This window comes from Anneissia japonica, unplaced genomic scaffold (assembly GCF_011630105.1).
Source record: "Anneissia japonica isolate Jap-2015-1 unplaced genomic scaffold, ASM1163010v1 scaffold287960_len3192837_cov198, whole genome shotgun sequence".
NCBI lineage: Eukaryota > Metazoa > Echinodermata > Crinoidea > Comatulida > Comatulidae > Anneissia > Anneissia japonica.
The window spans coordinates 1232924-1243955 of NW_022712725.1; the positions used below are offsets into that span (position 1 = coordinate 1232924).

Genomic DNA, 11032 nt, shown 5'->3' on the forward strand with positions numbered 1-11032 from the left:
TGTCACAATTAATTTTTATGCGATTATTATCTCTGCCAAAGGAGGTTATGTATTACCGCTGTCTGTTAGCAAGATTACCGAAAAACTAAGGAATATGGATCATCCTAAAATTTAGTGGAATGGTACATAATATTCAAAGAAATGATTAAATTTTGGGAAGAAATGGTCACAGGACAAGGTCAAGATCATGGAAATTCAAATTTTTACCCCAAGCATAAAAAAAATAATGGAATGGCCTGCCTAAGTATTGTTCATGCAGAGAAAAATAATGGAATCGGCCATCATACGCGGCTTGCATATTGTTCAGTATTCAGGTACAGGGCGAGGGTATGCACTCCATGTTTTCATTGTTATTCATTGTGTCGTTAAAAATATAAATATAATGTATGAATATAAATTAGAGTTATATTTAGTGATAAAACAGCTTTATATGTGTCATCTCACTATGTCACTCACTAATATGTAACATGGAGGAATTGTCTGCATGCAAGCATGGTACTAAACTGATTATGCCTGTGGCATGGAAAAATATCCTCCATGCTTGTAGAGTAGCTAATGTAGTCGCAGCACCCTCAGGGCTTTCTGCAAGCCTTCCGCAGACACAACCTGATTCTGTTTCAAGGCAAGTGTATGGCGACAGCACTTGCAGAGATCAGACCAAGCCTATAGAATAGCATTCACACTGTCATCTGTATCCTGAAATATAAGACGTTAATGATATATTATCTGTTTGTTGAGCTTGTGTTTGAGGGTAATATAAATGTTCATTGTTTCTTATTAACCATTTGCATAATTACCTGCTTTTCCCCTATTACCTTATGACATTTCTACAGTGTATAATTCTATTTCATTTGTTGTTGTAGGGATTCTGGGTTTTTTCAGAAAGATGACTTATAAATAATTATTATTAGTGACCTTGAAATTGTTTTGTTGTCATTCAAAATATAGCAATTATAATATAAATGATTAAATAAAAGACAACAAAATATCAACTGAGGTTCAGTTTATTTCAAAATTAATGCACATACATTGACAAAAGTTCTAACATGTACAGAATATGAATTTTTATAAAACATATTACAAGCCAAGCATGACATCATCACTGTAACTCCAAATGTTATTTTCCTATCCCCAAACTGTGCACTAATTTTTCATTAGTGCACAGTTTGCTTGACTTCTTTTACATTTGTTCGCGAAAAAAAAGTACTTCATGTTTTTGTAACTGCGAGGATTGGCTAGCTCTGCGCAAAGAGTATAGAGTTGCAAGAGGTCTGACTGCCCTGATTTTGTATGCACACAATGCGACGTTTAAAAAAGTACTACCATGATATAGGGGGCGCCCTATTAGAATTCAAATAGAGTTTGAAACTTGCCTTTTGTAGGACAACCTCTAGTTTGTGGTAGTAATTTTTTAAATAGGACTATGTTCCAACTAAACCAAGAGAGTCGGACCTCTTGCAGATCTATACTATTTGCTATGCGTTTTACACTTAGCTGTACTACAAGGCACGCCTGGAAAGGCAGTTCAGGCCCTGGGCAGATGATATACTCGAGCATTTGTTGATAATGATATAGTGTCGTGAACATGGAGCCAGTAAAACTAAAAGCTGAAAATCGCTTTAAAATTTTTGCAGCAGGGGATTTAAGGGTTTTATTGAATTATATGGATGCCAAAAATAAAGAAAAAGAGGAATTTGGAATTGGACTATTTGAGACGTATTTCAAGTCTCAAGGAACAAATTTTTAAGATGTAGGCCTAGGTCTGGGAGGCCAAGACTCCATAGAATTATTTCCTGACGACTTGGGTGACACAGTAGATAAAGAATTAGTTCTAGGCCTAGTGAGTGGCCTTAGTCTAGACGCAATAATTGCAAGATTCTATCGGCCCGGACAAAGAAAGATGACTTTTATTCAAAGAAAAAATGATGTTGATTAAGTTTTCTTTGGCTAGGTATGTCATGAAAATTAAAAATGTTGACTTAACAGAACCGTTGCAGTTTCCAGAAGCTTGTCATAAAAAGCCACAGTTAAAGAACTGAAATGCAATGGAAAAGCTAAAACCAAAAATCCTGACCAAGGTTAGATTAATGCATTCAAAAATATTTTCATGCATTAATCTAACTTCATATATTATCTGCTAGTGTACTATGTGCAGCTATACTATTTGCTTATTACAAAACATTCTTAACACATTCACTGCCATGTACAGTATCTTGTACATGTGACAAGACATAGTGCGTGCCACCACAATCAAGATTATTTCCACAACTGTAATCAAACATAACTGAAAGCGAGTTTACATACAATACGAAAGTGCTACGCTTGGATGTGAACTCGCATCATGAGGCCTTGTGTTACAAAAAACCACAAAAAAGGGTACATATCGTATGACAATGGAGTTCATAGACATAATCTCCAAGATATCAGTGGGAAGGGACTAGTTAAGACAACTGGTAATGAACTCCCCCTCCTATATTGAGGAGGTAAAGTTTACTGATTCTTTGAGGTGCCAATACGAGTCCAAGATTGATGTGTCTCTGAGGTAAAAATTTTTTGGAGGTTATGAGCATTGATAAATATCTATCCTGAAGATGACCCAATATACAGTAGAGTAACAAAACAAATGCTTAGATCACGCTTCATTCATTATACATACTTTCTTACCTGAATTACTCAGACGACACAGTGGCTCATGGGGGGGGGGTGTTTAGTTGTGGTACAACTTACAGTATTTCCCTGTAGATACCAATTGAGGGAGGGGGACTAATGTCCCTCACAAATAACATCGGAGGGTTAATTCACAAATCAAATTAATCCCCAGGTACTAATCAGGAGAGAATTATTCAACAACCAATAATTTACCTCTGATAACAATCCACCTTTTGCAGAAATTTACAGTAATAGCCCCGCTCTTTGGTAATGTTTTTATTTAATACCTCATACAGATGATGTCACTACCCCAAATTAACCAAGTGCAAAAGGTGGATTGGGGAGTTGCTTTAGGGTGAATAATGCCCATCACATTCACAGACACCAATGGGAGGACTGAATTCAGAAAAATGTAACTGGAAGAATGTATGGTACAGTGTAATAGGTAAAAAGTTCAATGGATAAATATACCAGCTAATTAAATAAAGGATTCGGTAACAAAGGTTTATTGATTTGATTGGCTTGCAACCAGAAAATCAATTGTAAAAATTTTCAAATTATTATAACAGTTCTTATCCATAAATATGATTACAAGCTTTTAAGTAAGACTCAAAAATCTCATGGATTTCAAATGAGAGATGAAAAGCTTAAAATGAAGTTTAAGTACTGCAGTGCTTCCACTTACAATTCCACACAGATGTGCATATAATATTTATGACTATCACTGTGAGTCATTAGGTATTACATTACTATGTGCTATGTTCTAAATACATCCCATATTCACACCCACCAATCACATTAATGTTTTAACATAATGTTTTCCAGACAACTGCTTGATACGCTGCTGGGTTTCTGGATAGCTGCCAATTTTTTTTTCTCTGTAAAGAAACACCTCAATATGGATATTACTGTATTCTCTTATGAATATCCTGTATGTAAAATTCTGGTAGTTTTTCCATTTTTTAATGTACGCCCATCATACTGTTCTAACTGACCAATGATAAAATACAATATACTCCCTTTAAATTTTATCAATAACAAACATTTTTTATATTAATTAATTTACTAAAATGGTTACAAAGTAATCTTTCCAAAAAAATAATTAAAATGAATAAAGAATGATTAAATAGTTCTTCCCAATTGGGATTCGAACCCAAACCTCTGTTCACTATTCAGCCAATTTGGTATAAACTCCTTTAGACTTACTCAGTATTATCGTATGCAACTGCATGATGTGAGTGCTGCACTTGTCTTCAAACTGACCCTGGGTAATGGGACTAGCAACATTATTAATGTTGTGATCTTATTTATCAGTTTTAATGATTTATTCCAGCCTGCTTAATTTAGTTTCACTTTTCATGACTTTTCTGTGTTATCCATGGTTGCAAACAGAAATGAACATGAGTATGCTGCAATTGAGTGCTTTAAATTCCCAAGAAGTGTAGATGTGATGATAAATCTGTAAGGGAAATTTCTATCAAACACAGCTACAGCATCAACAGTTTAGGATAAACATTTTAAGTACAAATATACCTTCATCTTGACCAGACTCGCACAAACAAAATATTAAACGTGATGCCTGCTAGGAAAAATTGAGCGTGCGTGCGTCCCTCACTAAGTTTCTCCTCTATTTGGATGCACATCCGTGTAATAGTGGTATGTATTCCAAGGTAATTTCCAAAATATGAGGCCTCGGAATACTTAGCATGTTCAGTGTGTGCATGCTCGTGGTGCCGCATATTATATCTTGATTGTCTGCCTATTTAACCAGCTATTATTATTTGCATTTTAAACAGTTATAATGGTGAATGTGTCCTTTACTACATTGCCTCCAACTGACCACAAATTAGTATGCGTCCTGTGTAATAACCACGCAGGAAAACAGACATCGCAAAAGCTGGTAACACTTTGAAGATATTTAGCACTGTTTACTCATGGGCACATCGCTTATGTTACTCTGTGGTGTTGCATGTATATCTTCATTATCTGTCATTCCGTGCAAAATCTTTTTAGGATAACCCTCAAGTTCAAAATTATATTATTTTTTGATAAATTATATTCATGTGAAATGCCGAAGATAATCACAGACGCAGGAGAGAAATTTGACTAGGCCCCTACGTGTAGGCCTAGTAGATTTTAAACATTTACTATCCTAAACTAAGAAAAATCAACACCATATCCATTTCATCAGCTTTTAATTAGCAAATTTGTATTTGCTTGTGGGAATGTAACTGTCTTTGTAGGAATAATTTGGCCAAAGTCCGTGCAATTATTAACACGCGTCCTGTGTAAAATTTTGTCTTGCGTGAATCAGGTGTAAATTGCCTAAGTGCATGACCGCTAAGCATTATCTCAAATGGAATCCTGTTCCCTGTTGCCAAGCAACTCCTAGTTAGTTTCACCTCCAAACAATGGAAATTGTATACATAATGATACTATTTAGCAGTAGATTTTTTTAATGCTATTTAATAGTAGTTGATATATATAATAGAAAAATTCTATGTCTTGAAAATCCTTCGACTTCTTTGTTTATTGCTGTTTTTTTTTTGCTTTATATTTTTGCAATAAATTTATTTATCTTACATTAAATTCTACTGGAAACCACCAAATGGGTTTCATAATTAAGATAAAATTCACATTTTCTCAAAAAAAATTCTCAAACAGATCCTATGCATCTCACATCCCATCATCCTTCAACAACGATCTGACCTGTTCTCAGTTGCTAACATATTGCTCAGTATCCCATCTGGCCAATCAGCATCTACTCACAAGATCACATGTTCAGTCAAAGACCCAATTATCTGTTACATCCATTTCCTGTAGCTGCTGTGCAGTGTCTCTTACATCAGGCCTAGTTACTACAAGAAATAGGGAAATTTGTTATGCAGGACAATTTGACCTAATTTAAAATCTGAAAACTATTAAATATTTAATTGCTTAACCTTTTCACTGCTGGGCCTTTTTGGGAAGAAGGTTATTTTTAAATAAATGCCAAAAAAAAAGAATAAAAGAGGTTATTTTGAAATTGTTTTTGTGTGTTGGGGTGGGAAAAAGGTTGGCCTATGGGAAAAAATTGTAATTGGAATTTTTAATTTTAAAAAAATTAAATTAAAACCTTGGGATGGCCATAATGGAAATCCCTATTTTCATAAATCTGTTAAAAAAGATAGAATTCTTATGGGATTAGTTACCAACTTCTGAATGAGACACTTTTTTGTAAATCAATTCAATCTTTATTGTCAAACACAGTAAACTATACGGTTTGAAATTCTAGTTGTTTGTTCACAGATTAAAAGAGCTGTGAATCAAACACTTCACTAATGGAGCAGTGCCACAAATCTTTTTTATTAAAAGAGAAATATGGATCGAGACTAGCTAAAGCTTTATATCCTAGCTTTTTTTTTAGACTTGGGAGTCACGAGAATAACCATAATGATATTAGCATTAAATCCTGAACCCTGTAATTGATAAGTAATTACAGTACTTCTATGATCTTACCTTTCTTCAAGAGCTGTTCAGTTTGTGTTATTGGTTTTAAGTATTGCAGAACAGAAGTTAAGAGTTCACTGGTTCTTTTCTTCACTTGTTTAAAAAATGGATGAGTTAATAAAGCTGCCGCACTAGGTCTACGAAAGATAGAAATTAAACGATTCATTAGAAAGCTGAATCTAGTATCTGTTATAAATATATAGTATAGCATTCCTATGCTTTTGCTTCTCCCCAGCTTTTTACTGTATATTTGTACAGATTTTATATTGTTTTGCCAAAATGAATAAAATAAATAAATAAATATATATATATAAACCATTCTGATACTCACTGAATAGGCTAAAAATGTGATAGGTTATGTCATGTGATAGAGCAGACATGTGACAGCAACATGTGATACCTTACCTTTCAGATGGGTCTCTCAGTAAACATATATCAACAAACTGATGGAATTGGGATGAGAAAACTCTTGTGTAGGGGTTGGAACTGTGCCTACTTGACGATGCACTGTTGCCAACCATACCAGTGTCTATACCAGAGTCTGCCTGGGACATAAGTTGCTCCTCTCCCAGAGTGGTAGCATCCAGCAGTTTTGGGGTGGTTCCATTTATCTTCTCAAGTAGCATCTAACAGATTGGAAGTTTAATAATGATGGTTATATAGGGTAATACATGGACAAATATTGGGTAGAAGATAGAGAACAAGAGAGGCATAGCATCCCTCTCTTGTTTTCTATAAATGTAACATTTTTTTTCTAATGTATTTTACTTTTTTGAATTATGGAGTTTTTAGAGGTACTTGTTAGGCTATTTCATCACTGGCACTCATGATAAGGTAACCCATGCTTTATATGTGTAAGTCAGTAAGAAAAATAAATATATTTAAAAAATGTTGCAACATCATATGGCAAATCAGTTGTGTCTTTTTCTTGATTGTAACCATCTTTTAAAATACTACGATATTAAGTATTAAGTATATTAAGTAGAATAAAATAAACTAACAAGCAGATCTTAAAAACCTTAAGTACTAAATTATTATTTTTACAACTATTATTATATTGAAAATGAAATGCTAGGTTTAATAAATGTAATTATATAATTTATAGGAGTAATTATAATTTAAAAAAAATTGAACTTCAAACAATAGAAAAGTATTATAATAAAAACAATATAATACTTTTCTATTATATTGTTTTTATTATAATAAAAACAATATAATAAAATATTTAATTGATATAATTAATTGTAATGCATACACTATTAATCATCAAATTTTTGAAACTAATGCTCTGTGCAAATATTAGCATATCACATTTATTTGTCACATAAAATTTGATAGTGTGAATACAGAGCTTTATAAATATCTCAAACATACTTTAGTTGATACCATGTCAGAGAAAGGAATACATCCATTGGCTAGTTCACACGCTGTTATTCCAATGCTGTAGATATCGCTCCTTGTATCATAGCCCAGTAAATTCTGTACAAAAAGCAGATACATAAATACAATATGAAAATCAATACTGAACATACATGCATAATTAGTGTACATTACTGCTAAATGGAAACCAAAGTGATATGAATGAATGAATAAATTAATAAGTGAATGAGTGTATCAATCAAGTAGACAGTTTGTCCGGCATTTAATCAGTCCATTGGTCAGTCAGACGAACAGACTGGTGCCAACTAAAACCTATCAAATTAATGCACATTTATAATACTTTTCACATACTATAGTACTTATAGCATTTGCAAAATGGATTTTAAAAAACTTGCATTACACAAATATATTATATACAGTAATAGTAAAATGAAATGAAATATGAATAAAACATTATAAAAATCTACTGTTATTAAATCTAGAAAACATCAAAAAGTAACAAGAATTAAACGTAATATAACTGACGTAATTTCATATATCAAAATGTAAATTACCTGTTCTAATATTTCTGGTGCAAGCCACGGCAGGTTCTTGACAGCATGAGTTGGAAAATCGTGGACTGCTCGAAGTCGCTGACCATCCTTGACCATATTAACGGCAGTACTGAGTCCAGTCATAAGAATGCGGCCATTTTGGGACAGGAGGATGTGGCTACTCTTGATGCTCCTGAAATAAAAACAGTAGCAATTTTAAAATACAGTATGTGAACATTTTTGAATGTTAGTGGTGGTGATGGTTGAAAAGGCAGTGCTCAAGGCACATGACTTCACTAGTTGATTGATACTGGGACAACCATGCTTGATGTAGAACCCAGGAGAGTACACCAGAATATATTCTGCATCCTAAAACAACATTCCGCAAAGTGGGTCGTCAGTGTAAAACTTTGTAGAATGCTGTCCTAGGAGATATCCAATTATATTCTACACAGGCTGCTTTACACATACAAGTAAATACTGTAGCTTGTTTTTGGCTTATTCAGAGAAGAAGCTTAAATTTTATCATCAGGTCAGTTCAACGTCAGTATTCAAATGTCATACCATAAAACCTCTAATTTAAGCCCATCTCGAATTGAAGCCCCTTCTATAGATTGCAAAATTACCCTCGAAAAGACACTCATGGGCTTCTTTACAAGATAGGATAATAATTGATAAATTTTATTAACTATCTAATTGACTGATATAAAAATGTTACCTGTGTATGAATCCCATTTTGTGGATATAATCAAGTGCAGTAAGAACATCACGGAGAATGTATGCTATGGATAATTCACCCAATCCGTCAGGAAAATTGGCTGCTACAATATCTTGAGCAGATCCTATAAATCCAAGTGCAAATAAATACATACATTAATGAGACACAACAAATAATATAAAGCCAACACTTGATTAAAATGTTTCGAGGAGGAAATGATAGATTTTTTGCTAGAGAATTAAGTCAGGATAGGTAATAAGAATGATACTACGGTAACCCTATGAGAAACATAATGGAGTAGAAGGTATATATGTCGAAGTAGATTATTGTGCATCAAAATTTGAATAATGCGGTGAATAATAAATAATGAAGAAATAAGTGAACAAATTAACATTGTAATCTCAATATTGATAGCTGTAATGGTGAAGGGGACTCACACCCAGATGTCTATACATTATCAAATGTTTTCTCCATGTCTTGTATTTTTTTTCTTACATCCTATTGTCATCTACATGTAATGCAAAGTGGTCATAATTTCGGTTTACGTGTAAACACAACAAAAAAAGTCAGCCCCAAATCAACATGGTTTTGACCATACTTCTGGAGGTAATTTAATGGTAGTTCAGATTGAGCTTTCAAGAGATTCTGAAATCAAGACTCTTACCATAGTCCATAAGAGGCATGACTTCCCATAATTCATTAGCAACAACAAATGCACAATGACAACAAAGAAGGTGCTCATGTTGCAGCAGTCGCATTAAATGGAACTCATGCTGAAAGTTAAACAAACAAATACATTTGGAAAACATTTAAGCTTACTGTAGCTTAGAAACGTGTACTTCATACTAACATTAACACCACAAGTCTCACTTTCTTTGTATATTGGTGGTTTCAGCCAAGAATTAAAAACAATTTCTTAAACCAAGGTCTTGATACAGGTCTGTGGTTGAGAAATACTAAAGGGAAATGTTGTTTCATATGTGGGTAACATTTCCTCAAGAGACCAGTTTTACTGAATATTCAAAAACTTCTACAGTAACCACATTTGGAGGAAATACAAATGGATATCTGGTTTTATGATGTACAAATAAAGTACGAAAGTCTGTGCAACTGCTTTATTACTACAATAAAATTGTTGTTTAAAGTTTAATAGCTGTAGGGAATGAAGCGCATTTGGTCCTGATTTGATTTTTATTTGACCACAACTGAAAAGAAAGCTCCCACAAGGCTCTGTGGCTTTAACCATTATTATTTTATTTTTATTTTTCAATCAAAAGTGACTCATTAATTACAGAAACAAAACTAATGCTCCATAAAAAAAAGTCCTTTATTGGGCTTAGGCAAACATGTGACATGCCCAATTATGGTCATGATGACATCACTTCATGACCATATATACAGTAGGCACATCATGACTATATATGGGCAGTTTTTTTTTCACATTAAATTTAATAATCTGGACAGAGATTTATCCAACAAGCCACAGCTCCACATCACTTAGCTAAAAAACACAATTTTCAAAAAAGTTCTACCTGTAAATTAGCAAAAGATGCTTTATCAGATTCTAAATCTGTCTTGCGTACTGCAACAAATGTGCTTGAGGGCGTATGCTGGGCCAAGTATACCGTTGCTGCCCCATCACAAGCTTTGCCTTAGGGATGAAAAAAAAAACACACAATACAGTAATTAATACATACTGATTGATATTACACATTTTGTTCTCATTAATTTTAGGATGGAAATAATCACAATCAAGAACAATTTTAATAATGTGCTTGATGTTTCTAATTTGTTTCAGGGGCTGTGTTCTAAATCCCCGAATACATAAACCTGTCAAAACTTGATTAATAATTTATTCTATTAGTGAGGTTTTTCCCTTTACTAAATTGTACAAAGACCTACTTAATATACACATTCTCACAAAATTCTATAACAGTGGCACCAGGTTTGAGGGGCACAGGACTCCAAATGGGCAATTTCATAGTGCAAAGTGATTTTTTGTAATTTTTCATACTTATCAAATCCCATCAAGTTTGGTATCAAACTAAAGCTCATTTTATATAGAAATAAGATCTAAAATCAATATTTTGGTATTTCAATGGTAAAATGTGAAAAAAATGATCCAAATACATAGTACTTTTAAATTTTAAAATATAGTAAAAAATAGCTTACTTAAATGCAATTATTATTCAGAATGTATATGTTGGAAAATTCTAAATTCATGTTATTTTACAAAAGAATAGGTACTATTATCATTTTTAAA

At 33.2% G+C, this 11032-nt stretch overlaps 1 protein-coding gene across 1 annotated transcript in view; it reads right to left on the reverse strand.

Annotated features, from left to right (window-relative positions):
• Positions 1 to 986: 986 nt before the first annotated feature.
• The window catches only part of LOC117108050 (STE20-related kinase adapter protein alpha-like), a 16784-nt gene continuing 6738 nt past the window's right edge, over positions 987 to 11032 (reverse strand). Inside the window, exons 3-10 of the mRNA XM_033249898.1 lie at positions 10302 to 10420; positions 9434 to 9542; positions 8770 to 8893; positions 8073 to 8244; positions 7513 to 7617; positions 6544 to 6764; positions 6148 to 6275; positions 987 to 5507 (exon numbers count right to left, since the gene is read on the reverse strand). Coding sequence (XP_033105789.1) covers positions 5431 to 5507; positions 6148 to 6275; positions 6544 to 6764; positions 7513 to 7617; positions 8073 to 8244; positions 8770 to 8893; positions 9434 to 9542; positions 10302 to 10420 — 1055 coding nt within the window. The 3' untranslated portion in view covers positions 987 to 5430. The remainder of the gene's footprint in view (positions 5508 to 6147; positions 6276 to 6543; positions 6765 to 7512; positions 7618 to 8072; positions 8245 to 8769; positions 8894 to 9433; positions 9543 to 10301; positions 10421 to 11032) is intronic.